Source organism: Microcebus murinus, chromosome 18 (genome assembly GCF_040939455.1).
Source record: "Microcebus murinus isolate Inina chromosome 18, M.murinus_Inina_mat1.0, whole genome shotgun sequence".
NCBI classification, from domain to species: domain Eukaryota; kingdom Metazoa; phylum Chordata; class Mammalia; order Primates; family Cheirogaleidae; genus Microcebus; species Microcebus murinus.
In genome coordinates this window covers 13,324,233-13,351,258 of record NC_134121.1, presented here as the reverse complement: position 1 = coordinate 13,351,258, position 27,026 = coordinate 13,324,233, and the positions used below count along the sequence as shown (strand labels likewise).

Genomic DNA, 27,026 nt, shown 5'->3' with positions numbered 1-27,026 from the left:
AGCTGTCAAAAGTGCAAGAAATAAAGTGTATAAATATAATTTGTGTGGCTTTTTTCATTGACATCTAAACCTTGTTTGCAAAAATTTTGGAAATAGAAAATAAAAAACAAAGATATTACATTCATGTTGTCTCATCTTAAGGACTTAAAACTAACAAATCCATGTAATCTTAAACGTAAGCCAGCAGGCCCATGTCATTGGCAGCCCCTGTTAGTCACACTGTATATATATGTATGTGACTTAAAATTAGGATACATCAGTAAAAGAAGACAACCTATTCAAAAGAACCAGATTATAATGTGTACAAAGGCAGAACAGTGCTTATAATAGTCAAAAAGATAAATGTCTTTATGGAAATCCTTGAACTTGAGGCTGAAGCATCCTGGGGGACATTGTGATAGCCATAAAAAGAGGGAAGGGACGGAAGTGATTTTGAACAGTTGTGAAGTCCACTTCCCAGGTACTTGAAGACAGGATGCTGTGTTTCAGACACACGTCACAGCACGGCCACATGAAAGCCGTTAGGACAGCGCCTGACCCGTAGCAGGTGCCCGATAACTGTCAGCGACTGTTGCAGAGTAGGAAAGCCAGCTGCCTCATCCCACTAAACAAAGTGCCCGGCGTGTTTCTGACTCTTCGTTCCAACAGGTTTATTAATAGCTCCTCAAGGGCCAAGGAAGCAGCTAGGGCAGTGGTTTTTAGTAAGAAGATTGGGTGAATGTTCATAGCATTCCCGAAGGTGATTGCAAGAATTGGAAGGTGGGCTGGGCGCGGTGGCTCACGCCTGCAGTCCTAGCTCTCTGGGAGGCTGAGACGGGCAGATTGCTCGAGGTCAGGAGTTCAAAACCAGCCTGAGCAAGAGCGAGACCCCATCTCTACTATAAATAGAAAGAAATTAATTGTCCAACTAATATATAGAGAAAAAATTAACCGGGCATGTTGGCGCATGTCTATAGTCCCAGCTACTCGGGAGGCTGAGGCAGGAGGATTGCTTGAGCCCAGGAGTTTGAGGTTGCTGTGAGCTAGGCTGACGCCACAGCACTCACTCTAGCCTGGGCAACAAAGTGAGACTCTGTCTCAAAAAAAAAAAAATAAAAAAATTGGAAGGTAGATGCTTCAGAGGTTCAAAAGACATTTTTGAAGCTATTTTTTTTTATAGTAGAAACTCTTAGAATTAAGAGTTGGCCAAACCTTTCTGGGTGGTAGGAATAAGTTAGAAGGTAGAAGGCTTGTAGGGAGCAAGAATAAAAGTGGTTAGAAGCAGTGGGCTCAGGGCAAATTCTAACCATCAAGGAGGAATTAGATGGCAGTAGGACAGTTACGGGATTCCTGTGAGGAAATGTAATAAGTCACAGACCGCTGGAAATTGGTCATTTGTGCTCTAAAACGGCAACTGTCAAGTCTTTTCTTAAGACACTCCCACTTGCATCCTGATACATCTATTTGCTGGAGTGAATTAATAATTCTAAATTTCTTTCCTATCTTTTCTATCTCCTTCAATTGCTTCTCTTTCCCCGGAGCATCCTGTGGGTACTCCTGCAAACAGTTATGAAAGGACTCAAGAGAAATAATCACACATTATTTCTAGGAAGTGCCCAGTTTGTTCATTCACTCAGCAAACATTTCGAGGAGGCCTTGCATCTGTCAGTCACCTGACTGTTCGTTGTGGCCACAGAAATAACTGGGCCATGGTCCCTGCTGCTGAGGAGCTCAGAGTCTAGTTGGGAAGACAGACATTGGTATAAGTAGGTAACTGGAGAGGAACATAAGTGCTGTGAGAGAGGGACGAAGGGGACTCTGAGGTCATTCTGGTGCTCTGAAATCCAGGGGACAAGAATGTTCGAGTAGTGGATAGTTGCACAGAAGTGTGCAGCAGACAAGGCACAATGGGTTTGGCTGCAGAAAAAGCTGCTAAATTCCAAGGCTGGGGAGTCCTTTATCAGTATCTAAAATGCAGCTTGGGTAGAGTGAGGGGGCTGGAAACCAGACTGCTAGCAGTCAGGGAGTTAGATCATAGGAATATTGGCCTATGGATCCTGAAAGTTTGGTAACAAGTAGAAAAAGACAAATTGTCTGTCAGCAGGAACAGCAGGTAATGAGCTTCATTTGGGTCTGAGGTCGTTTTTGGCAAGAGAGGGGGTGGGATTTCACAAAGGGGGCTGTATTCCTGAAGGGGAGTGGGAAAGTGAAAGTGGGAGAGTCAGGGTCCATAGGAAGTGGGTCTTAGATCATGTTGAGGGACTGAGGAAGCAGCATGGTACAGTAGGGAATGCCCAGCCTAGGGTTCCGCGCTTCACCAAGTATCTCCGTGTCCTGGAGGAAGTCTCTCGACTTCTCTGAGCCTTCATCTGCACATGAGGGGCACGAACACAGCAATCTCCAAGCCTAGTCCCGCTTTGGGGGGCTGCACTGTGTTATGGCAAAGTGGGAGGAAGGAAGAGAAAAATGACCCTAGAGGGGAAAGAATATTCTGTGACAGATCAAAAGAAAAACAGGAGAGTAGCTAATAGAGAACACCAGCAAAGGGAAGGCAGGGGCCTCCTGCCACATTGTCTTGATGGCGTCAGGAAAACAGGAGGTCTGTGCATGTCCAGGAGCGTGCGCACGGTGCCAATGCTAGGGGTGGGCTGAGCTGGCGCGGGTTGGAGCCAGCAATCCCATTTCTTTTCGTGTTTCACCTGAGGACTTGATTGATAAACCCATTCCCTATTCTGGCCAAATAAGAATGTTCACCTGATAACAGCTATTGAAACAACCTTTTTCTTTACGTAGTAAGTTCTTCTTATTGTCCTTCAGGGCCTTTGCCAAGAAGCAGCAACAACTAAGTGCCTTAAAGGTCTTGCAGCGGAATTGTGCAGCGTATCTGAAACTACGGCACTGGCAGTGGTGGCGAGTCTTCACGAAGGTGGGCGCGGCTTACTTCTCTACATCCCTTTCTGAATAGCAGAGTTGGCCAAGGCAATCCTAGCACTTTGGGAGGTCGAGGTGGGAGGATCACTTGAGCCCAGGAGTGTGAGGTTGCAGTGAGCTGTGATGACACCACTGCACTGCAGCCCGGGCAGTAGAGTGAGACCCTGTCTGCTAATAAACAAATAAATACTTGACAGAGTTTGATCAGTAAGGACCCATAGGAAAGAGAGAGGATAATAAACTGTTCAACCCTATCACCTTGACAGGTGAAGCCTCTCCTGCAAGTTACTCGCCAGGAGGAAGAACTTCAGGCCAAAGATGAAGAGCTGTTGAAGGTGAAGGAGAAGCAGACGAAGGTGGAGGGAGAGCTGGAGGAGATGGAGAGGAAGCACCAGCAGGTGTGTGTGCTGGCGTCATAATCCACACCTGCCCTGCACGCATCAGTGCCAGACCTCCATGGATAGCACCTCTCACCCATTTAATTATCAGTATCTTTACCTCCCATATCATCTTATTTTATGTGAGGTATTTTCACTCATTTCCAAAGCACATACCTTTTGATAATAGAGTTAACAAATGCATTATGCCTTACATTGTAGATTTATATAAAGTAAAATCAACCTTAGCCTTGCATCTCTGCTTTTGTTATTCTTGCTATTGAGCATGCATTTAACACCTGCGTTAGATGAGGCTCCCCATACTATCATCTCCCTGTGTCTGCTTATGAGGGGAAATAGAAAAAAGCAAAAGGACGAAATGCTTGAGTACAAGGCCACCGCCTGCCTCTTCTCTAGTGACAGTGGTCTTGAAGGAGCTTCTCTCTTACAGGCAGTTTTTTTTCATGGGCAAAGCAGATGCTAAGGAAATGTTTGTGGATGACAATAATAGAATTGTAATGCTGAAGGCCAAAAATATTAACGATAAAGGCCAAGAATATTACTTAATACCAGGCAGACATTAGTGACCATGAACTTGATCGCATTTGAATATTTTCTGTCTCCTATTTATCTGTCCCTTTGTAATTTATCTTCATAGAAGTGTAATTCTTAAAATAGCATGAATTTAATATGCATTATTCAGAATAACTTGAAATAATAGGAACAACCAAAAATGCTTTCATCTAGATTATTTTGCTATAGCGAAAAACATATTTGAAAATTTTACTAGTGATGTTGTATATATTTTTAACTCCAAGTTTCTTTGGTAACATGCATTGACCATGGAAATCATGGTGAAGATATCTTGTGTATGCACTGGGGGCAAATCATAGAACTAGACACTTTCTTGTGATTGCAGCTCTTAGAAGAGAAGAATATCCTTGCAGAACAACTACAAGCAGAGACTGAGCTCTTTGCTGAAGCAGAAGAGATGAGGGCAAGACTTGCTGCTAAAAAGCAGGAATTAGAAGAGATTCTGCATGACTTGGAGTCTAGGGTTGAAGAAGAAGAAGAAAGAAACCAAATTCTACAAAATGAAAAGAAAAAAATGCAAGCACATATTCAGGTATCTATAATAGTTTTGATTTAGAATCATATTTTGGATATTCAAGTGGATCTGTTGAATAAATAGCAGGTGTGTGTTAGGGTTCTTATGTCCATTGAGAAGCAAGAGGATTCCAGGTTGTGGGTACCTTTAGAAAGATGACCATAATTTGAAGCACACATGTAATAGATTTTCTTTTAATATAGACTTGTTGTTTTGAATACGAATCTTTTTTATGTTCTGATGTGGCATCTTATAGTTTACAAAGAGATTCAAAGTCAGAAACTTTTCCAGGTCTATTGCATTCTGTAGATGACCCCACTTGCTCTTTATATGGTCATTAATATAATGTTCACTCCATTGATTAGATAGGCATCTACTAAGTGGTTTGGTTCACAAGAAATGCTTTAGACTGACACAGAAAATGGCCAAGGGTCATAATTTTTATATATTAGCCCTTCCCTGGTACTTATTTTCTTTTTGAAATATAAGCTAAACTTATATAAGTACAACTGTATACATAGTTGAATACCCAGACAAATGATATAGATAGTAGTTCTTCTGTACATAATCCTAGGACATACCACCTCTCTCCTGCCTTTCACCACCTCCCTGTCTAATATGCTCTTGAGCATCAGGCTGTCAGTATCTGCCACTGTTGCTTCATGGAACCCAGTACCAAACTGTCTTTCTTCCATGCCTCTCCCTTCATATTTTTCTCACTCCACAACTTATCTTCGCAAAGCACAGATAATTCAGACCTTAGTCAAAACCACAAAAGATGTCATCATTAGCAAACATTCCATACAATAATTCATCCAGACACCGTTCTTTGATTTTTCAACACAAAACAGGATTCAGATATCCCATAAAAGGTAAGCAGAATATCACAAAAACTGTGAAAAGTGTATACTCTTTAATCCAGCAATTCTAAATCTAGGACTTTAAAAGATAAATGAACAGAAGCCATCTAATTATTTAACTATATAGTATTATTAAATGAGTATACAGTTATAAATAAAAACATGGATATTCATAATATGTTAATAAATATAGTTGCAAAAAAGTATGTATAGAATAAGATCTAATTTAAAATATTTATATAACTTATAAATTAATATGTATGAGTTTATATGGAAATATCCAGAAGATCTAGAAGAATCTTCATAACAATAGTGAATTATCCCTAATGGTATTATCAAAGGTTTTGGTTTTCTTTTTTCTTTGTTTAAGAGCATGTGCTCCTTTCAATATTTTACTCATGTAGGATGAGGACACCCAAATTCATCTCCAATCTTCCCAACCTGTTTTTTTAACTCCAAATTTTGATAACTTCACATGAAATATTTGTAATACTTTATTTAGAAAACAAATATATCCTTATAGAAATAAGGGCATACTGCTTTTTAATACTAGGTTCACATTCTTTTACCAGATTCTTTTAAACTTCTAGTTTTTTGCACTATCATAATTCATTATCTCCTTTTGTGACATGGAAATTCATTCAAACACATTCTTAAAATATGTATGGTATTATTAAATTATTAAGTATTGATTTGGTTTTTTTCCTCTTGTAGAGTATTAAAGGTTCTGTATTAACTGTGTGGCCCTTAGGAAAACCTAACCTTTTGGTCCTTTGCCTTTTTTTTTCTTTTGCTTGTGAGACTTTGGGAGATTTCCAATCTGACCCCTGTTCAATCAGAACTACTTACTAGAGCTCTTTTTTGGTAGGTTTGGTTTTTAAGATTAATTTCCTGATTTTAATATTAATGATTATCATAGAAAACCTAGAGAACATGAAATAGTACTTAGAGGTTTCTTCCAGCTGGCATTCCCATTACCTGTATCATTTGTTCTTGCATTATTCTAAACGTATATTAGGTTCCTTAATTAATTGAAATTATACTGAGCATACTATTATGTTACCTGCTTTTATCACCTTATGAGTGTGCAGTGCAGGGATGCAGTTAACAAAATCCATACTGTGGGAAACTGTAGGACAAATGACCTGGTTTTTTAAACAAATAAGTGGTGAGAGAGAGGGAGAAAGAAAGGAGGAGGGAGGGAAAAGAAGTATAGGGAAACCTAGAGATTAAAAGAATCCTAAGAGACAAATCAGTCAGTCACAATATTTGAAAGTTATTTAGATTCTGATTTAAACAAATGTATTTTTAAAATGGTATTTATCTTTTAGAGATACAGCCTGAAGGTTTTACAGATGAAATCTGATGTCTGGGATTTGCTCCAAAATAACCCAGGGGAGAAGGGAAAAGGTGGAGGTTTAGATAAAATGAGATTGACCATGAGCTGATGCTTGTTAAGGTTGGGGTGATGTTTATATGTGGGGCTCTTTATGCTACTCTGTCTGCTTATATGTGTGTTTGAAGTTTCTCAAAATAAAATGTTTACCTTTTGCAAGGGTTTTATTCCAAAATTAACCGTGAGTAAATTATTTAGGCAAAGTTACTCTTGGAATGTTTCCTAAATTGGCCATACATAGATTTGTATGTACAATCCTGTTCAATAATGTGTAATAATGTGGGATATGAAATAGAGATCTGCATGTTACAGTAAAAATAAGTGTAAATGCTAGACTTACACCTAGTTAGTGACATACTCTGGTTGTGAAAGGTGCACTAGAACTGAGACAGCTCATGTCTCACTGACCTGGACTATTTAAATTGTTTATATGTTCTCGTTCTCTCTTCTCTGGCTGAACATGTATAGTTTAATTCAATCAAATTAAATATGCATCTGATGTAGATCTGCTGTATTATTCATATTTCCCTGTGTTGCTAATTTTATTCCAAAATATGAATTTTAATTACTATATGTTATTCCATTTTGCAAATGTACCAACATTTAATTATCAAGACCTTTTGGTAGCATGTTCATAGTTACTCAATATTATAAATAACTCTTCACTATATGTCTTTTTATGTAAATCACATCTGTGACAATTTCTTGAAATTGCTAGTTTAGAAGTTTTCAAAGCATGCTACAACTTGCCATGTTGGCTTCCAGAAGGTTTGACCCAGTTTGAACTTTAGCTGATAGTGGATACAAATGTCTATTCACATAGCTACATTTTATATTTTTAGAAATATCCTTGCCGTGTTGAAAATCAGTGTCATTTTAATGCATTTCTGTGCACTGTGATGTGTGGTCGAATCTCGTGGAGGGAGTAGGGAGGCTGACTGTATTCTTCTTCGCAAGGACCTGGAAGAGCAGCTGGATGAGGAGGAAGGGGCTCGGCAGAAGCTGCAGCTGGAAAAGGTGACAGCGGAGGCTAAAATCAAGAAGATGGAAGAGGAGATTCTGCTTCTTGAAGACCAAAATTCCAAATTTATCAAAGTAAGACTATTTCCATGAAAAGTTGCTTTTAAAACACAGAAAATGTTTATGTTGATTCACTCACTGAAAGGGGCTTCAAACAGAAAACTCTCAAGATTTTAGGTTCATTTACTTGATTTTCTCTTTAAGTCTCCATTTATACAGATTTCTAAAGACACAGACACCATTTAATTTTTTAAACCCACTAGACAGCCTTATAATCTTTTAGACGTTGAACTTGTACATTTTGTGCACTTGGATCATTCACTGATGGCTTGTTTCCATCTGTGCCAGTGTTAATTCATCCAACACTGGTTGTGGGACTCTGAATGCCAGGCAGCAGGGCCAAGTTCTAATGGCAGGCACCAGGATGAGTGAGCCTTCCTGCCTTTTGGGAATACGGACAAGGACACATTCTGAGAAATGCATTGTCAGGCGATTTTGTCCTTGTGTGAATGTCACAGAGTGTATTGACACAAACCTAAATGGTATAGCATACTACACACCTAGGTTATGTAGTAAAGCCTATTGCTCCTAGGCTACGTAATTCAGTGAATACTGTAGGCATTTATAACACTATGGTAAGTATTTGTGTATCTAAACTTGTGTAAACATAGAAAAGGTACAGTGAAACTATGGTATAAAAGATAAAGAATGGTATATGTGTATAGGGCACTTACCATGAATGAAGCTTGCAGGACTGGAAGTTGCTCTGGGTGAATCAGTGAGTGAATGTGAAGGCCTAGGACATTACTGTACACTACTGTAGACTTTATAAACACTGCGCACTTAGGCTACACTAAATTTATTTTTATTTTAAATGTAGCTGCACTATAATATGATGGCAGTGACATCACTAGGCAATAGGAATTTTTTGGCTCCATTGTAATCCTAGGGGACCACCATCATACACGTGGCCTGTAGTTGATCAAACATCTTTACGGGGCATGCGACTCTAAACAATCCGTTGGGGTAGGCAGTGCCAATATTACTCATTTTCTCTCTAGTTAAAGAAAGTTGACTTTTATGAGTAACAGCAAACCAGAGTTGTTATTTTGAATGCCTTTTTTGAAACAGTCAACTTTTTCTATTCAGGAAAAGAAACTCATGGAAGATCGCATTGCTGAGTGTTCCTCTCAGCTAGCTGAAGAGGAAGAAAAGGCAAAAAACTTAGCCAAAATCAGGAATAAGCAAGAAGTGATGATCTCGGATTTAGAAGGTTAGTGCTTGGTGATAGAGAAGTTTAGGAGTGGGACATGTGACTGTAGATTTCACTGTAATCAGAACATGTAATGCTAGAAAGCAGTGTACATGGTGATTACTAATGATGACCTTCAGTTTGGGTTCACTTATTAAAATTGTTCTCTTGTAAGTTATTTTGTATTGCCTAGTCACTAAGCATTTATGATGGAATGGCTTAAAAGGGTTTTACTTTTTAAAGTTTGGTACTATGATAAAAGATACTGCCCTTTGGTGGGCACGGTTGGGCTCTAAATTAAGTTTGGGTGGGACAGACCATTCGTGGACTTTCTCTGTGTTTAATCCAAAACTGCAATACAGTGCCTAAGTCTCACCTCACAAAGGGACTGGCCGGTGACATAAAAGCTGGCAGGGACAGAGGAGATGCTGCTGAGGGCAGCAATATCTCACTCCAAGGGCAAAAGTAATGTCAGGAAATCCTGGGACATTAGGACTTCTGCAAAGGAAATAGGGAAAGAGGGTAGGAGTTGGAAGGAGCCTGCAGCTCTCCTGGGGCCAGCAGCGAGAGATGTGTCGTCAGCAGAGGGCGGGCTGGCTGGTGGCAGAACGCGCTGGGCAGGCGCCTGTGGTGCTGTGCCCCACTCTCTTCGTGCTGTCAGGATGGGGAGGAAATGGGGTTGGTTTTTTTTTTTAAAGAACTATTGTAGGGTTTTGTTTGTTTATTTGTTTAGTATAGACAACAGAGGGAATGCAAGTGTGAAATTTCCATAAACCCTTTTTACCAGTATATGGCTCGCCTGCTAAGGAAGCCCCCAGAAGCAGACGGGCCTGTTTTTTCTCACCTGGGCGATCAGCCTGGATGCTCCGTCCCATCCCATTCCAGCTCCTGCTGGAAAACACGGGCATTTGAATGGAAGGGGAGGGATCACCAGCACTATTAAGGAATCTCTGCAGAATTTTAGAGGGGAGGGTGGAAAAGATGCTGAGCCCTCGCTGCCCACTCTTCCGCCTTCTCTCCCACGGTGCTCGGGGAAGGCAGTCTTTTGGGTTCCAACCAGGGTTCCCACTGAAAGGGAACTTCCCATTGGTGGCAGGCAGCTGGGGCACTGCCCCTACCCCTGCAGAGCCACTTTCCAGACTTGGGCACAGTGATGGGTTTGACATGAGAGGGAACCCTTCCGCTCTTACAGTGAGGCTCCACTTCCCATGAAAGGACGTCCTTAGAAAAGCCAGTTTATTCCTTAAAATTCTATCCTCATGCTAATTTGCCTCTCCTTCAGTTTGATCTTGGTGAGTTTCAAATGACTGAGCAGTTGACACAGTGTTCTCAAGGCAGTGATATGCTTTTGAATAAAATGGCTTATTTTCAATTTTGATTGGTTTAAATTTTGGGTTTATGCGTATGGTGTGTCACTCAGTGCATTGAAGAGCTTCTCAAATATTGTCTTAAAGAACGCTTAAAGAAGGAAGAGAAGACCCGTCAGGAACTGGAGAAGGCCAAAAGGAAACTGGACGGCGAGACGACCGACCTGCAGGACCAGCTGGCCGAGCTGCAGGCCCAGATCGACGAGCTCAAGCTGCAGCTGGCCAAGAAGGAGGAGGAGCTGCAGGGCGCGCTGGCCAGGTCTGCGGCCACCCTGGCTCTTGGCTGCTCGGATCCCCAGGGAGTCAGTTCCAACAGGCTTCTCACACCTGGGAGGACCTAAAACCCCAGGGAGAGTGAGATAGGTGTACCTGCTGTGGGTGTGGGCCATAAGAAAGGCAAAAACCCAGGCGTACATCATTTGTGTCAGGGCAGCAAGGAAGTCTCATGAGACATTCTCAATAGTTATACTTAAAGGTGATTCGTCCTAAAATCCTGGGAGAATCACACCAGAACAAATTATTTTACCACATCAGCGTTTTGCTTTCTGTAAATTACAGATGAACTTCAGTATGTTTTGGAACTTTAGAGAAAATCAGTTTTCAGAAATGATATTCCAACACTTATAGCATGATTTGATATTTAGTTCTAAACCACTCAGTTTTACAGTGAAATCATACATAATATATTTATATGTAATGTTTCATTTCTTTTTTTTTTTTTTTTTTGAGACAGAGTCTTGCTTTGTTGCCCAGGCTAGAATGAGTGCCATGGCGTCAGCCTAGCTCACAGCAACCTCAAACTCCTGGGCTCAAGCAATCCTGCCACCTCAGCCTCCCGAGTAGCTGGGACTACAGGCATGCGCCACCATGCCTGGCTAATTTTTTCTATATATATTAGTTGGCCAATTAATTTCTTTCTATTTATAGTAGAGACAGGGTCTCACTCTTGCTCAGGCTGGTTTCGAACTCCTGACCTCAAGCAATCCACCCGCCTCGGCCTCCCAGAGTGTTAAGATTATAGGCGTGAGCCACCGCGCCCGGCCTGTTTCATTTCTTTATAAAGAATAACTGGCTACATAGTTGTAATACTTGGAGTTTAATTTATAATGTGTTATAATAGTCAAGAAAATCTTATAACAAAAATCTCTGTCCCCTCAAACAACCCAACTATTCCAAATTAGATAAATTACCAACATTTAAAAACAGACATGTGAGCAAAAAGCTGCACTGTGGAAAAGAGGAAAGTAGCGGGTATGAAGGTGACGTGTCTCTTCTGTGTTCCCCAAGCATCTTTGACACTGCTGGTGCCCCGCAGGCTGGCAGCCACCATGATGGGCTGGACTGCTTCCTCATGCAGTACTTGAACTGTGGCAATATTTTACTTCAGAGGAAATGTTTTAATATTCTAATGGTGAAAGTGAGATTACCCTACCTTTTAATGGGGAATCATAGCTGGAAAGGGGGCTGGTGTGGATTCTAGTTCTGGCTCTGCCACTGCCAGCTCTGGGGCCTTCAGCAAGTCATTACCTGAGGACCTCCTGCCTGCCCCTGAGCGTCCGTGCCGGCCTCCCGCCCCAGGAAGAGGGACGTATGACTGGGGTCTCCTCGAGGAGAGATATTGAGGGGCTGAAAAACAAGCCACCTGTGCGCTGTCTCTGAGTGCTGCTTGTTCCGGGTGTTTTAACAGAGGTGATGACGAGACGCTCCATAAGAACAATGCACTTAAAGTTGTGCGTGAGCTGCAGGCACAGATCGCTGAGCTCCAGGAAGACTTTGAATCTGAGAAGGCGTCGCGGAACAAGGCGGAAAAGCAGAAAAGGGACTTGAGTGAGGAGCTGGAAGCCCTGAAAACAGAGCTGGAGGACACTCTGGACACCACGGCAGCCCAGCAGGAGCTACGGTGAGTGGGACAGGGAGCAGGGCGCGTGGTGCCCACCGCCCTCTCCGCCTGGGTCACGCAGAAACGCCCGGTGTGCCTGCCCTGTTTGCGAGGGGGCGTGTTATTCTTCATGACAGCAGGTGGGAGGGTGATGAAATAGCAGTGGTTAGAAACAGACCGGCCTGTAGGTAGCAAACACCTCTGCAGGGGTGTGGAGGGACCAGCAGACTGAGAGGCATGGGGCGAGATGTGATCAGAAAAGCCATGGCTAGCCACAGGGCAGCTACACACAGAAGGGTGTCATAGGTGGCGATAGGATGAGAGGGAGAGATGACACAGACAGAAACAGGAGATACGCGCGGGGCCAGGCACATGCGGGCAGACCAGGCGACATGAGCTGTGTAGGCAAACAGACGAGAAGGGAGGGATACATGCACTAAGGTGGGAAGAAGGGGGAGTGCAGGTGCCGGACAGAGGTGTGCATCGTGCCGCGGCATGTGCAGTACGACAGGAGCCAGCAGCCAGGTGCAGGCATGAAGAAAGTGACACGCATAGGCGGAGGCAGACAGAAGGTTCACAGGTAGAAAGCTGCAGCATGGCAGCCCACATACAGACTGTCACAGGAGAGCTTCAGCAGCGAGCTGACGGGCAGAGTGCGCAGGGGCTACCCCGCAGCTCCCACTGGCAGGTAGATTTTCTGTCAGCAGCAGCTGGAGTTGTGCGGAGAAGCTGTGGGAGGTGTTCCAGCTTGCTGTCTTGGCAGAGGCTGTCAGCTCCTTCTCCCAGACTCACCCCGCCAGGTGGCTGCGGTTCACACGAGGAATCCCAGCCATAAGGGAACCCTCCCTGCCCGGCTGGTAGATTTGGTGGCTGCACACGTGTGCTTGTGTGTGCATGCACACACACACACACATCCCTACACCCGTGCCAGCTGCTCCAGCACGTGAGTGATGGGAAGAGTATCCCGCCACTCTGGGGAGGTTGCTAAGGCTGGAAATAAAGCAAGAAGGACAGAAGGAATCACCTGGGAAGACCAGCATGGTCAGGGAGGTAGAAATGACCCAGAGCAACCAGGTGGGAAACACGTTATGGTGAATGCCCATCTGTACCTGGAGAACAAGGACATGATCATCCAAGTCCACCCAGTAGCCAGAAACCTGGGCACCTGGATGTCACAGTGTCTGCAGAGCAGGTCAGCTCAGTAGAGCAGTGGGACTGCGGTCAGGTCGTGGGCATCAGGGCAGTACTGAGGGTGAAGAAACAGAGGTAGTGAGACTAATGTTTGTCCAGGATATTGGCCATGAGTATGTATATCTCCAACAGCAATGCAGAGGTTGGTTGGTTTTCTTTTCAGCCTCTGTTCCCCACAGAGAAATGGTGTCTTGGGTGGGGACCATCTGACAGGCAGGGTTAGAGGTTTCCTACCTACTTCAGCAGAGTAACTGCTTTTAGCAGTTTAAGTCTTGGCCTTTCTCTTTAAAAGATCTGCTTTTTTCCTTCCAAATCATCATGATAGATGGATGGATGGATGGATGGATGGATGGATGGATGGATGGATGGATGGATAGATAGATAGATAGATAGATAGATAGACAGACAGACAGACAGACAGACAGAGGAAAAGGCTCTAATCATTTTTATTTTTCCCATCCACTTCTTGCCAAAAAAAGAGAATACAGATGATCTGTGCATATTTATTAAAAGCATGCATATGTTCAACTGCACTCATTGATTCTGTTTTGTGACAAATTTAAATTGGCTTCCTCTCAAATGTGTACTAAGTTCTTGCTAAGCACTTTAGAGAACTCAAGCCTCCTCTACCTATCCACTGGTTCTTCTCTGAATTATCTATTGCATTATTAGTATAAAAGTGACAGTGCTCAGGAAATCAAATTCTCTTCTTCAGATTTATTGGCATTTTAACTCTCTTAGGACTTATGATGAAAGACTAAAGGAAACTGGGTTGTTACCCTGGAGGAGAGAAGGTGAAGGGTTCCTTTGAATTTTGGGTTCAAATAGGGGTAGGAAGAAAACTATTGACCCAAAAGATAATGAGCTTACAGCAGGAGAGATTGTGTTGAAGTCTGATAAGTGAAAGTACTGGCCGCTAGAAATGAAATAATCTTGATGGAAGACTTGCAGAGGACAAGGCCAGACCAGTGTGCATCTTTGACCTCTGGCCAAGTTAGTGGAACTTGTAGCCGAGCTAGGCTGGACCACAAAGAATCTGCAGTGAATCCTTCTGGCTGGGCTGCATGCGACCACAGAGCTGGCACCCCCTGGGGCCCTGCTCTCTTGGCACAGTGATCACTGTGCCTCTGGATCTCACTACCCCACTGGTAAAGAGGGAAAATGTATCCATGTGGGAATCACCGGGCGAGTCACTGGTTATATGTTTTAAAGCATGGAGCAAGTTTGCCAGCAATTGCGTCAGGATTATTGTAAGGTTACAGCTAATTAAACTGTGTTAATATAGGTCTTAGCAGGAGTGGTATTTACCTGACTGATTTCAGTCTTCATCAAACTGTATGCTCAAACAGGTGCTCAGATTGACAGATTTACAGAGTGAGTTGTCACAGAGAGTGAATTCTCTTCTAGGTAATGAAATAATTTTGGTTATTCAGGTTACCCTCTACATGTTATAGCCGATCATAAAAATATTAGAAAGCCATGTAAAGACATTTAATACTAATGTAATCTTGATACTCTGAGTGCAGGTTAGATAAAACCTCAATTTATCTCAGAACATTGAAATCCTATGGTCTTGTACCTGCTATGTTCTCATATCAAACACCAGAGACCCTTTCTGAACCAGGAAAGTGACCCTTCAACCTGCTTTATATTTTCCTGTCCCTTCAAAGGGTAACACCTTATCCCCAACCTTAAGCCATTTCCTGATAAGAGTTTTGGGAGTATGTTAGTTCATTTCAGCTACTTCACATGAATAAGAAAGAATCTTGCTTTTGTTATGGTGCAAGGTCCTGACTGTTTTGGCCTTTGCCACCCCTTCTTTTTTCAAAGCCTCTTTGGAATGTTCCTTTTTCTGGTTTTATTAAAGTCTGCTGAGGTTGTGGCAGGCTGTTCGGCATCCTGTGTTAACCGATGCCTGACCTACAGTGAAACTAGAGATACCATGCTGTGTCTCAGTTGTAAGTTGGATGTGGAATGGAAATTGCACTGGTTCTAGAAGGATTTCTGATATCACAATAATAGATACGCTAGCCTACTAGAAAATAGTATGTCAAATATTTATCAAAGGGATTGATGTAATATTAAAACAAAAATAACACTCCCCCCCAAAAAATATATGTTTTTAATTTAATCAGTTGGCTGATTTTTTTTCAACTTCCTTCTTAAAAAATGTTTCTCTAGTACAAAACGTGAGCAAGAAGTGGCAGAGCTGAAGAAGGCTCTCGAGGAAGAAACCAAGAACCATGAGGCTCAAATCCAGGACATGAGACAAAGACATGCAACAGCCCTGGAGGAGCTCTCGGAGCAACTGGAACAGGCTAAAAGGGTGAGGGAAACTGCCGTGTGCCCAGGGTGTGGGGGAAGTCTGCCATCAGACCAACTTCCACCCTCTCTGGCCATCCCATCCAGTCATCTATTGATCAGTTCCCAGGCTGTATATGACACTGTGGTGGGCTGGTGGGGACCCAGTTGCTCCTAACTGCATTTGAAAACACGCTGCTTACTTAGGAAAGCCATGTGCAACCGCATGACTCCCACAGTCATCTCAAATCACATGTCCCTCCCCAATGTCCCCTTTACTAGTGTCATCATCATTCTCCCAATGGCTTAGCCCAAACACCTGGAGTGGTTTTAGAGTCATTCTTCTCTCACTCACCTGCTACCAGCAAGGGACAAATCCTGTTGATACTCCCTTTCAGGTGCTCCTTACATTCATCTCTCCCTTCTTGTCCCTCCCTTCCTCTGATCTCATCTCAGCCACCATAAACACTGTTGCCATTCATATCATTGTTCCCTCTTCCGTATCTCATATGGAGGTTTTCCATCCTGCTGGAACTTAATCTCATTTACCCTCCAACTCACACCATCTGCCTGTGCAGACTGGTCCTCATTCCTCCCACAGTCATCCTCTCCTTCGTGCCTTTGCTCTTGCTCTGGTTTCCCCATCTTTCCCTACTCTGCCTGGCACATGCCACCTTTTAATTTATGCAGTGACAATATTAACAGTTACTGAACATTTACGTTAGCATGTGTCAGTCACTGTGCTAAGTACCCACAAGAATTGCCTTTGATCTTTATTACACCCGTATGGCATAGTCTCTGTCTGTATTTACCGGAGCAGCGTGTGCAGGTGTGTTCCTTACATAGAAATCTTCATACTCAGAGAACAGACATTTTCATTCATTCATTCAACAGATGTTGACTGCAGGTTCACCGTGTGTCACGCACAGTTCTGCAGATGGAACAAACAGTGCTTTTTATGGAGTATTGTAAAATAGCTAGTAAATTATTTTTCCTTTCCCTCTCCTAGTTCAAGGCAAACCTGGAGAAGAACAAGCAGGGCCTGGAGACGGATAACAAGGAGCTGGCGTGCGAGGTGAAGGTGCTGCAGCAGGTCAAGGCCGAGTCTGAGCACAAGAGGAAGAAGCTTGATGCGCAGGTCCAGGAGCTACACGCCAAGGTCTCAGAAGGCGACAGGCTGAGGGTGGAGCTGGCCGAGAAAGCAAGTAAGCTGCAGGTAAGCCAGGACCCTCAACCTGGGCACATCCTGCTGTAACATATAGCCATAGTTGACCCATTTTATCCCTCTGTGGCCGTGGCAAGCCCGCAGCTAATGTGCCGTGAAATGCCCGAAAGTCACCATCACAAGTAAATACATCAAATCCTCCGTGTCCCTAGTGTATGTGACTTTGATGAAGTTAAATAGTATTTATTTTAAGACTAAGATAGCATGCATTGGCCTTAAACCTAGTCAATTCCACTTTGAATTATGTTTATAGTTCTTTGAATGGTTTTGAGCACAACTTCAACTTCTCTGTTAGTCTAGTAAATAAGAGAATAGGAACAATGAGCAAAAAAATCATACCTAGCATTGGTAAAGATTTGAGAAAATTGAATTTTTTATATACTGCTAATTGAAGTATAAATTAATACAACCTTTTCTAGAGGACAGTTTGGTAATTTTGTATCATGAGCCTTAAACTAGGAATACCCTTAGACCCAGTAAGTCTATGGCTAGTCATTTATCCCAGGGAAATAACTAAGGATGTCACACAGATTTAGCTTTGAGACTGTTCATCACAGAACAGTGTGCATGTGCAGCCACCCCTCCGTACCCACGGGGGACTGGTTCCAAGATTTCCTGTGAATATCAAAATCTGTAGAGGCACAAGTCCTGAATATAAAATGGTGTAGTTAGTGTTTGCAGATATGCATATTCTCTATACTTTAAATCATCTCTAAATTACTTATAATACTTAATGCAATGTAAATGCTATATAAATAGTTGTTAATACTGTATTATTTAGGGAATAATGACCAAAAGAGTCTGTACATGTTCGGTACACATGACATTTTTTTTCTGAGTATTTTTGATCCATGGTTGGATAGATATGGACCCCATGGAGGGCCAACTGTAATTGAAAATAACTTAAGTCCAATAATGGACTTGTAACCAGCAAAACGGTATAGTCGGATATTTATTGGTAAGAAAAGATACACACTGTGTATTGCTGCATTGAAGAAACGTTACAGAACTGTGTTGTGCCAGAGGCCCGAGACCACTGTACAGCTCAGTGGTTCTCTAGGAGACATCAGGACTGAGCGTGTAGCCCACTCACAGCGCTGGTTTATCACGGTGGGAAGATACAAAGCAAAGGCGGCAAAGGCAAAGGGTGCCTGGGAGAGGGCCTGGGCTGGAGCTTCCAGTTCTCCCAGTGGAATCACATAGGACGCACTTAATTCCTCTAGCAACAAGACATGACAGCACCTGTCATATAACATGCTGTCTCCCAGGAAGCTCCTTAGAGACCCAGTGCCCAGGGTCTGTGCTGGGAATGGCCATGTAGGCACTCCCTGCCTGGCGCACACCAAAACTCCAGACTCCCAGAAGGAAAGCAGGTGTTCAGCATAAACCAGTGTTTGCACAAGTAATTGAGGCACCGTGAGCCCCTCTTTTTGTTTAGGGAATGGTGGGAGCCCTCCCAAAATCTAAGTTCCCAGGCGCCAGCCAAAGGGCAGCATTGCAAGCCAGCCTTTCTAAGGAGAGCAGTCTCAGGCCTGCTCGGTTAACACGTGTGTACTGAAATATTCTGTGTGTGCGTGCTCTCACACATCTGGGAAGATGTTCCTAAAAGGGACGATCTCAGAAATAGCATTGTGAAGTCTGCGTACGGGGGGAGATGAGGTGAGTGACATTTACTGGGTCCCTGTGCTGCACCAGGCGTGTGCTAGGCTCCTGCACATGTTGTTCCCCGTTTAATCCTCCATCATCCCCATCCAACAGGTGAGGAAGCTGAGGCTCAAAGAAGCTAAGGAATTTGCCTCCTCTGGTGACTTACCTGGCAACTCAGAGAGCCGGAGTTGAAGGCAGGGGGTCGCTCTTGACTCCAAAGCCCTTCCCCACCACTCTGTTCCCCAAACTGAAGAAGTGTGAGCTTTCTGAAGGATGTTGCTAAAAAGAGTGAAAATAGAAACATCATTAGCTGTGCGACATGTGTCGTTCCCTTGGCTACTATGCCTGTAGGACAAATGAGAACCAGGGGTGTCCTGCTGTCCCTTCTGAGTCCTTCGGCTTCTGTAATAATAGCTGCTGTCCTCACAAAAATTTATAAAATATCTTATACCATGAAGATGTTTTTGGAAAATATTTTAGAGCTATCATTAACTAAGGAGGAAAAAGAAGAAAAATATCACCACATTATTCATGAAATCTGATCATAAGAAATAACTTAAATATTCATGATGAATTTAGAATACCGGATTTTTAAAAGTTTAACGAGCTTCTGACCGAATACCAGAATTGAAACTTCTTTGAATCTCTTTAATGAAGTTTTCAAGTTCTATAAGAGTATGAATTATACTTGTCCCCTAAAGCACATGGTTAATGCACCTTAATGTGAAAAAGGATCAAAGTCCTGCTGGTCTTACAGCCTCTTCACATAGAATAGCAATCACTCTTTCAAAGGATCAGTGTAATTTTCATCTCTTCGTGATAAAAATAAAACAAGATAGTAATCCATAGTTAGGAGACGCCCCCCGCCCCCAGCCACACGTTCCCCTAGAGAGGGGGGCTTTGTCCTCCTCCTCTCCCTATTTCTGCAGTGGGCGGGCACTGCTTTAGGTATCTTTGGCGGTAGGCAGGTATTCGTGCCTACGCATTTGAGCACTGTTTGGAGGTGGTAGATTCAAGGTGGTGAAAGTCTTCCTTAACTCAGTTTGGCAGTTTAGGTTCACTCCCCTCAACCCCAAACTCTGCTCTGTTTGTGTTCTGTGTAAGAGCTGTGGTTCTGAACCCTTCTGTTTGCTTACTGTTGAGTTGAATTTAATCTTTTACTCCTTGCAGAATGAGTTGGATAATGTCTCAACCCTACTGGAAGAAGCAGAGAAGAAGGGTATTAAATTTGCAAAGGATGCAGCTAGTCTTGAGTCTCAACTACAGGATACACAGGTATTCCACGGGGAGCAGGGTCTTTATAGTAACTAACGTTTCTGCAGTGTATAAGTTGGTAAAATATGCTAGTCCCAGAATTATCTTCTATCTCACCTCTTATCATGCTGCCTGGGCTGCAGTTTACCCAGGCAGTGATCCTATTGTGCACAATGTCTTCCTGGCCATTTTAATAAGATTGTTTTATTATGGTCGAAATTTCATGCTGACCTTAGACATAAATTTCATTCCTAAGACATAAAGGGTAGGTGGAAGCTTGCTCATCATACTGTTAACATGTATATAATTGAATCATCTGTTTTAGATGTTTTCAAGTCAGTTACAAGTTAGTTGACAATAATGTGGCACTCTTTTCTTGGAGTTTTGCATCTTGCTTTTATTAAAAATTTACAAGCATTTATGAGTTTTTATTTGCCTGGTTCTGGGCTAGGTGCTGAGGATATGGGGTGAAATTCTCAGACTAGCAGAAAGTGGAATAACTAGGTAGTTGGGGCAAGTTCAGTATAACTGGGCCACTTGCTGTGACAAGGAACATCCTGGTCAGTAAGACTACAGGAGGCAAGGCCAGACCACAGAACAGCATCAGCACATGCCTTTGAGATTCTCAAGTCTGAAAGTAACAGGAAAGACGTGTTTGCACTTACATTGTAGAAAAGTTAATCTAACAGAAAGTATAAGGGCAAATAATCAAGTGCCCAAGATGGGAGGTGATCCTGGTGAGAAGTGGGGTAGAGAGGAAGGGATTCCAGAAGTGCCTGGGGAGACACAGGGATGTGGGGACACGGGCAGGGAGGCCACGGCCTGGGCCCCTGGGGGACGCTGCTGCCATTAGTCCAGGCCAAGCTTGAGGCAGTGTTTGTGTTAAGAGGCAGTGTTAAGGCAGTGTTTGACAAAGTTGCCACATGTGTTTTTAAGTCATCTGTGTTTATAAGTGACACTGGGTATTTCTCATACACTGAGGCTCTCTCTTTTGTATAAATGAATTTTTTAATAGAGGTGTTTTTGTTTTGGTGATAAACGTAACTTAAGTATTGACCTTTTGAAAAAAATAAACAGGAGCTTCTTCAGGAGGAGACACGCCAAAAGCTGAACCTGAGCAGCCGGATCCGGCAGCTGGAAGAGGAGAAGAACAGCCTGCAGGAGCAGCAGGAGGAGGAGGAGGAGGCCAGGAAGAACCTGGAGAAGCAAGTGCTGGCCCTGCAGTCCCAGGTGCGTGTGCCCCCCTTAGGAGGCTGTGGTGGCCTAGATGTGTGTATTTAGCAGCTAATATCCCTGCTTCGCTGGGCTGTTTCAACTCCATTTGGGACAGTTAATTAGGTTGTACTAAATTAAGCCTGTTCAGTGTTTTTTCTTTGACCCAACCAAATGCTGGTTCTAATGTTGGAAGCCTTTAGAAGAAAGACATAGGACTGTGTCAACCATGTATGGTTTCAATCAGTCATCATCTTATACACTATTAGCTAAGAAATTAAGTTAGTCTATAGATTCGTTTTAAAATCGTATAGTATTGACGTACAGTATTTTTTTCTTATCATAAAATATTGAAAACAAAATTTTTTTCTTCTTCAAATGCAAAAACCAACTGAGTTCTTTAATGTTGATCTTTTTGTTTTTCCTTGCACAAAACCTAGTTGGCCGATACCAAGAAGAAAGTAGATGATGACTTAGGCACAATTGAAAGTTTGGAAGAAGCCAAGAAGAAGCTCCTCAAAGACGTGGAGGCTTTGAGCCAGCGCCTAGAGGAGAAGGCGCTGGCTTACGACAAGCTGGAGAAGACCAAGAACCGCCTGCAGCAGGAGCTCGACGACCTGACGGTGGATCTGGACCACCAGCGACAGATCGTCTCCAACTTGGAGAAGAAGCAGAAGAAGTTCGATCAGGTGGGGCATCTGGGTCCTGTCTCCCACACGCAGGCCTGTGCCACACGTCATTTCCTCCTGGCAGAGCTCTCGGTTTTGTTGTTGTTTTAAATCATCTTTTCTTATTTAAAGACAACTAAAAGTGATACAGGCCAGGTGTGTGGTAGCTCATGCCTATAATCCCAGCACTCTGGGAGGTCGAGGTGGAGGATCACTTGAGGCTAGGAGTTCAAGACAAGCCTGGGCAACATAGTGAGACCCTCTACAAAAAAATTTAAAAATGAGGTGGGGAAAGGGCATTTATTGAAACCTTAAAACCTGTACCCCCATAATATGCTGAAATAAAAAAAAAAAAAATTTTTAAATGAGCCAGTCATGGCATGTGCCTATAGTCCCAGCTACTTGGGAGGCTGAGGCAGAAGGATCACATGAGCCCCCCAGGAGTTTGGGGTTATAGTGAGCTATGATTATACCACTACACTCCAGCCTAGGCAACAGAGCAAGACCTCATCTCTTTAAAAAAAAAAAAAAAAGTACATGTTTATATCAAAATTGGGAAAAGAAAAGCAAAAAAAAGGAAATAGGAAAACACTCATGATATAGTAGTAGTATTCTTAGCGATAAGGCTTACAGGTAGTGAATGAGAAGAGTTTACACTGCTGTTCTGACTGTTGCTAATACTCCGTGTGCCGTTCTGCGTAGCTGTTAGCAGAAGAGAAGAACATCTCTGCTCGCTATGCGGAAGAGCGGGACCGCGCTGAAGCAGAGGCCAGAGAGAAAGAAACCAAAGCCCTGTCCCTGTCCCGGGCCCTCGAAGAAGCCCTGGAGGCCAAGGAGGAGTTTGAGAGGCAGAACAAGCAGCTCCGAGCAGACATGGAAGACCTGATAAGCTCCAAAGATGACGTGGGGAAGAACGTAAGTGGCCAGTAGGCCCCACGTTTAGGTACAGATCAGTAACCCTGGGGCTTGCTTGGGGCCTTCGAAAAGGGAGCAGGCGAAGGACCTGGGAATGCACAGCCCACTGCAAAGCAGTCTAGGAGTGTCTGGGCCCAGCTGTCAGCTTTTCTGCAGTCTCTTCTCTGTCACAGACTTGGAGTTCTGGCAGCAGCACTGGCAAGTGGTGACAGTGTTCCAACCTGCATCCTGGTAGGGGGTCTTTCAGCAAAAGGGTTTCATTGTTCTGCAGTCACAAGTAGTTCACCAGATCCCCTCTGTCTCCAGCGCAGAATAGGGACCCGGAGCGGAGGAGGTGGGACCGCAGCTGTCTCTAGCCTGGGTCTTCCCAGTGAGGCCCCATTGTTTCCTGTGAAGGCTTCAGTTGTTTAGGGGGCTTACTCACAGTTTCGAGTTTCTGGGGCACTTTTCTCTTTCCATCGCACATATCTTCCCCAGGAGCTGCAGTGATTTTTATTTACCTAACGTCCCTCCCTTAGCATATGATGTGTTGAGGATGGCAAACCGGACAGGCCTGGCATCCAGAGATGAGGTTGTGGGCCTGGCTCTTCCAGCAGCTCCCATTCTGACCATGGGAAGCTACTTAAACTTTTTAACCCTAAGTTTCCTTATCTGTCAGATGGATATTATACTTTCCCAATTTCAGGAAGCTACTGCACCTGCTCTGAGCAGTATAAGGTCCTCTATAAAGGTAAGGTCTCATTTTCATGGGACATGCCATCCAGCCACATCGTAAGTGAGGGAAGACTGCCACCTTCTTGCTCGGTCTCCTCAACTGGGTGCTCAGGGACCAGCCCTGTGGATAAGAAGAGGCCACTGAACATGGAAATGACCATGATTACTGAGTAAAGGTGGAGAGAACTCTGCGGTTGCCTCCAATTCCTTATGACCTGATCCGTATTAGTTTTCCCGAGAATCAACACTCATGTGCTCATCCCATAAACATATCTTTTGTGTCTACCAAGGACCAGACACTGCTTAGAAATGGCCCTCCTCCTGTCGTCAGTCTTCTCCTGCCCTGTGAGAACTGACACGGTCATGCCCAGCAGCACCTAGTGCACCTCCAGAGGCTGTCGTGAGGGTCAGATGCGACAGGATATAGGAGCACCCGACACAGTGTTCGGGACAGAGAGCTAGGTCAGTGTTTGTCCAGAGGAAGAGAATCCTCCTTTTAGTTTACCTGCTTCTCAGCTTCAGCCCACACTAGTATTCAAAAGTTTCCACATGTGCATTTTCAATACGAATGATCTTTTCTACAGCAAGAAGAGGTGTCTGTCGTGCCTGTTCCACACAGACAGCAGGCAGGGGACAGATAGTTTCCCCTGACATTGTTCTTAGGCTTAGAGGTCGTCAGAGGATGATGATTAGAGAACATGTATGAGTAAAGAAATCAGAGCTGCAGTTGTAAGTTGCATACTCTGAAATGAGGACCAGCAGCAGCCTTGGTGTGTGTGTGTGTGTGTGTGTGTGTGTGTGTGTGTACACGAGGCTGGCCCAGGTGGCTCCAGTGGCCAGTGTGCCGTGAGGGGGCCTATAAAATAGGAAGACTGCTGTCCTTAACTTGTGCCTCTGCCAAGGGTCAACTCTTTCCTGATGCTTCCGGTGGTTTAGGTTCATGAACTCGAGAAGTCCAAACGGGCCCTAGAGCAGCAAGTGGAGGAAATGAGGACCCAGCTGGAGGAGCTGGAAGACGAGCTGCAGGCGACGGAAGATGCCAAGCTGCGGCTGGAAGTGAACATGCAGGCCATGAAGGCCCAGTTTGAGAGGGACCTGCAAATGAGGGACGAACAGAATGAAGAGAAGAAGCGGCTGCTGATTAAACAGGTAGGTCGAGGGAAGCGTGGCCTCCGGAACAGGGTTTGCAGGTTCTGAGCCCAGTTCTGAGTCAACGTCTAATTCATCATGTTAGAACACACTAGCTGGAGTAAAAGTAATTTATTTGATCATTTGAGAATTCTATTCTTTAAATTTTATTATAGTGGGTTTGGATTCTCTACTTCTCAGACAGTATCATTGCTGCTTACAAGCCTGGGCACTTACCAATCGAAAAGCCGTCAGGAATCTCAAGGGAGTACCTGGTTAGGTTCATGTTCTGTCCCAGAACGTGGCAAGGAAAGACTCAGTGCTTACCAGGCAAGCTGACTCAGCAGATATCTGTAGTTCTGAATCCTGATTAAATCACTCTTCAAAAGAATAAAAGCAGATACTTAAATTTTTTTATTTTAAAAAGTTGCTAGCCATGTGTGATTTGTATGCTTTTCTGAATGTATAGTAAATACTTTTCTAAATGTATGTTAAACTTCTAACCTAAAACTTTACTTTAAAAACTGGATATTTTGACAGTCCCTTGGAGTTCATGATAATAAGTCCTGGATTTGGAGTATATTTAATTTTGCTTTATTTTGTTATTTTCATTCCACAAATATTTATTCAATTGGTCATTCATTGCTGGATAACAAATTACCCCAAACTTAGCAGCTTAAAACAATCATATGTCACGGTTTCTGTGGGCCAGGAATTGGTTCTGGAGCAGGCGGGACCTCAGTCGGGTGTCAGCAGGAGGCCTCAGCACCTCGCCCCGTGGGCTGCTTGGGTGTCCTGGAGGTGACTTCCCCAAGAGTGAGAGGAGGAAGCTTCCAGGCCTTTTATGACCTAGTCTCCCAAGTCATACACGGTCACTTTCTTTTTATTCTGTTCACTGGAAGTGAGTCACCAAGTCTAGCCACATTGGAGAGGCGCTCACTCTCAGTGGTGGAGTATCAAAGAATTTGGAGACATATTTTAAAACCACCACTTTTACAAATGTCATGTAAGTGGGTATACATAAGTAGCCTCTTGTTATCCTTGAGGTCAGAGCCCAGACTCTGCAGGAAGGAGCAAGGGGACGATGGGCAGCTCTGTGTGACGTGGGAGCAGCTGCCCTGCTCCTCCCCCACCGGACCCCCTTGCAAAAGCACAAGCAACACAGGTCTTGCTTTACCCCTGTGGAGAGGACCGGTTGAGTCACCCCTCACCCCAGGCCTCTTCGCTTCCTTACATCACCCCCCAGAATACTTCCCTTCCTGGGGGGTAGGGAGCTCTCCTTGCTCGTCTGGGAGCCCCAGTGCTAGCGCGCTGCCCAGGGCACGGCCGCCCTCCATAAATACTTCCCAAGTCAATGGGCGAAGCACGACAGGTGGGAAGGCCTTGTCAGGTGTGGACAGACTGGTGAGCTGCTTTGCTGGCAAAGTCAGAGCTGCACAGCTTTGTGTCCAGACCTCCTCACTGGTGACTGAGGCACCGGGATTCGGTTTCGAAGACGAGAGCACCTTTTCCTCAGCGGCCCCACCCAGTGGTGTGAACAGCAGTAGTGCCCCATCCCTGTGCTACACTAGGACGACAGTCCCGGAGCCAGGGAGTGACAGCCAGGGTGTGTCTGTCCCAGTCTCCAGCCCACGTTTGTCTCGTTTTCTTTGTCCTCACCCTCCATGTCTACTCTAAAGCCGGTCTCCATGTTGTCCGTCTTCCGCTGCCTCTCCCGCTCAGCGGAAGGCGGTTTCTGCCTGGAAGCCCTGCAACCTGGCGAGCCGCCCCGCCTCACGGCTCTAGGAATTCGTGCCCACTCTGTCCTCTGGGCTCTCCCCAGGGCTCCACGTCCCCCTGCATCTGTCCCAGCCCTTAATCTATCAAGGTGTTACCTCGCCGTCTCAGGTCTTTCTGTCTTTGCGTCACCTAGACTGTGAGCCCGAGTCGAGACTCTGCCTTCCTACGTGCCCTCGGAGCAGTCAGTGGGCATGGCTCGTACGAGGTCTTCTTTAAATATCCTTTTGAGCAAAATTCAGCTACGGTGCTTTTCTGTTAATAATAACTGCTCGGTAACTAGAGCACCTCGAGAGCCCTCAGACGGTGACGGGCGCCTGTTCTCTGCGAGCGGACACTTGCATGTGACCAGGCGTAACCCTGTGCCACCCACTAGGTGCGAGAGCTGGAGGCAGAGCTGGAGGATGAGCGGAAGCAGCGGGCGCTTGCTGTGGCTTCCAAGAAGAAGATGGAAATAGACCTGAAAGATCTCGAAGCTCAAATCGAGGCTGCAAACAAAGCTAGGGATGAAGTGATCAAGCAGCTTCGCAAACTCCAGGTACCTGCAGCCACCAAAGCCCCTGGGCAGCGTCATGGGGCCCTGTTGAGATCCAGCACTAGGGACCCGGGAGGCTCTTACACAGAGTCAAACTGCGGAGCTGGGCAGGAAAGTGCCGCGCAGCGTCTAACCTGTCACTTGCCACCAAGCTCCCTACTGACCCAGCGCCACTCCAGGGCACACAATACAGCGGTCACCCGTGGCTGTGGGTTGGGGTGGCAGGCTGTGAAGATGGCACGTGTGTGTGCATCTGCTGTGTCTGCAGGATATGCTTGAGCCCACTTAGTG

The 27,026-nt window shown here is 44.5% G+C and overlaps 1 protein-coding gene across 11 annotated transcripts in view; it reads left to right on the top strand.

Annotated features, from left to right (window-relative positions):
• The window catches only part of MYH10 (myosin heavy chain 10), a 142,390-nt gene that overhangs the window by 105,002 nt on the left and 10,362 nt on the right, over nucleotides 1–27,026 (top strand). For all 11 annotated transcript variants that reach the window (XM_075994160.1, XM_012775289.3, XM_075994161.1 and 8 more), the window contains 15 exons: nucleotides 2,797–2,905; nucleotides 3,177–3,308; nucleotides 4,207–4,413; nucleotides 7,609–7,746; nucleotides 8,821–8,944; nucleotides 10,378–10,549; nucleotides 11,978–12,190; nucleotides 15,542–15,686; nucleotides 16,671–16,877; nucleotides 19,704–19,808; nucleotides 20,865–21,017; nucleotides 21,440–21,688; nucleotides 22,370–22,582; nucleotides 24,233–24,445; nucleotides 26,577–26,738. In XM_075994160.1, coding sequence (XP_075850275.1) covers nucleotides 2,797–2,905; nucleotides 3,177–3,308; nucleotides 4,207–4,413; nucleotides 7,609–7,746; nucleotides 8,821–8,944; nucleotides 10,378–10,549; nucleotides 11,978–12,190; nucleotides 15,542–15,686; nucleotides 16,671–16,877; nucleotides 19,704–19,808; nucleotides 20,865–21,017; nucleotides 21,440–21,688; nucleotides 22,370–22,582; nucleotides 24,233–24,445; nucleotides 26,577–26,738 — 2,542 coding nt within the window. The remainder of the gene's footprint in view (nucleotides 1–2,796; nucleotides 2,906–3,176; nucleotides 3,309–4,206; nucleotides 4,414–7,608; nucleotides 7,747–8,820; nucleotides 8,945–10,377; nucleotides 10,550–11,977; nucleotides 12,191–15,541; nucleotides 15,687–16,670; nucleotides 16,878–19,703; nucleotides 19,809–20,864; nucleotides 21,018–21,439; nucleotides 21,689–22,369; nucleotides 22,583–24,232; nucleotides 24,446–26,576; nucleotides 26,739–27,026) is intronic.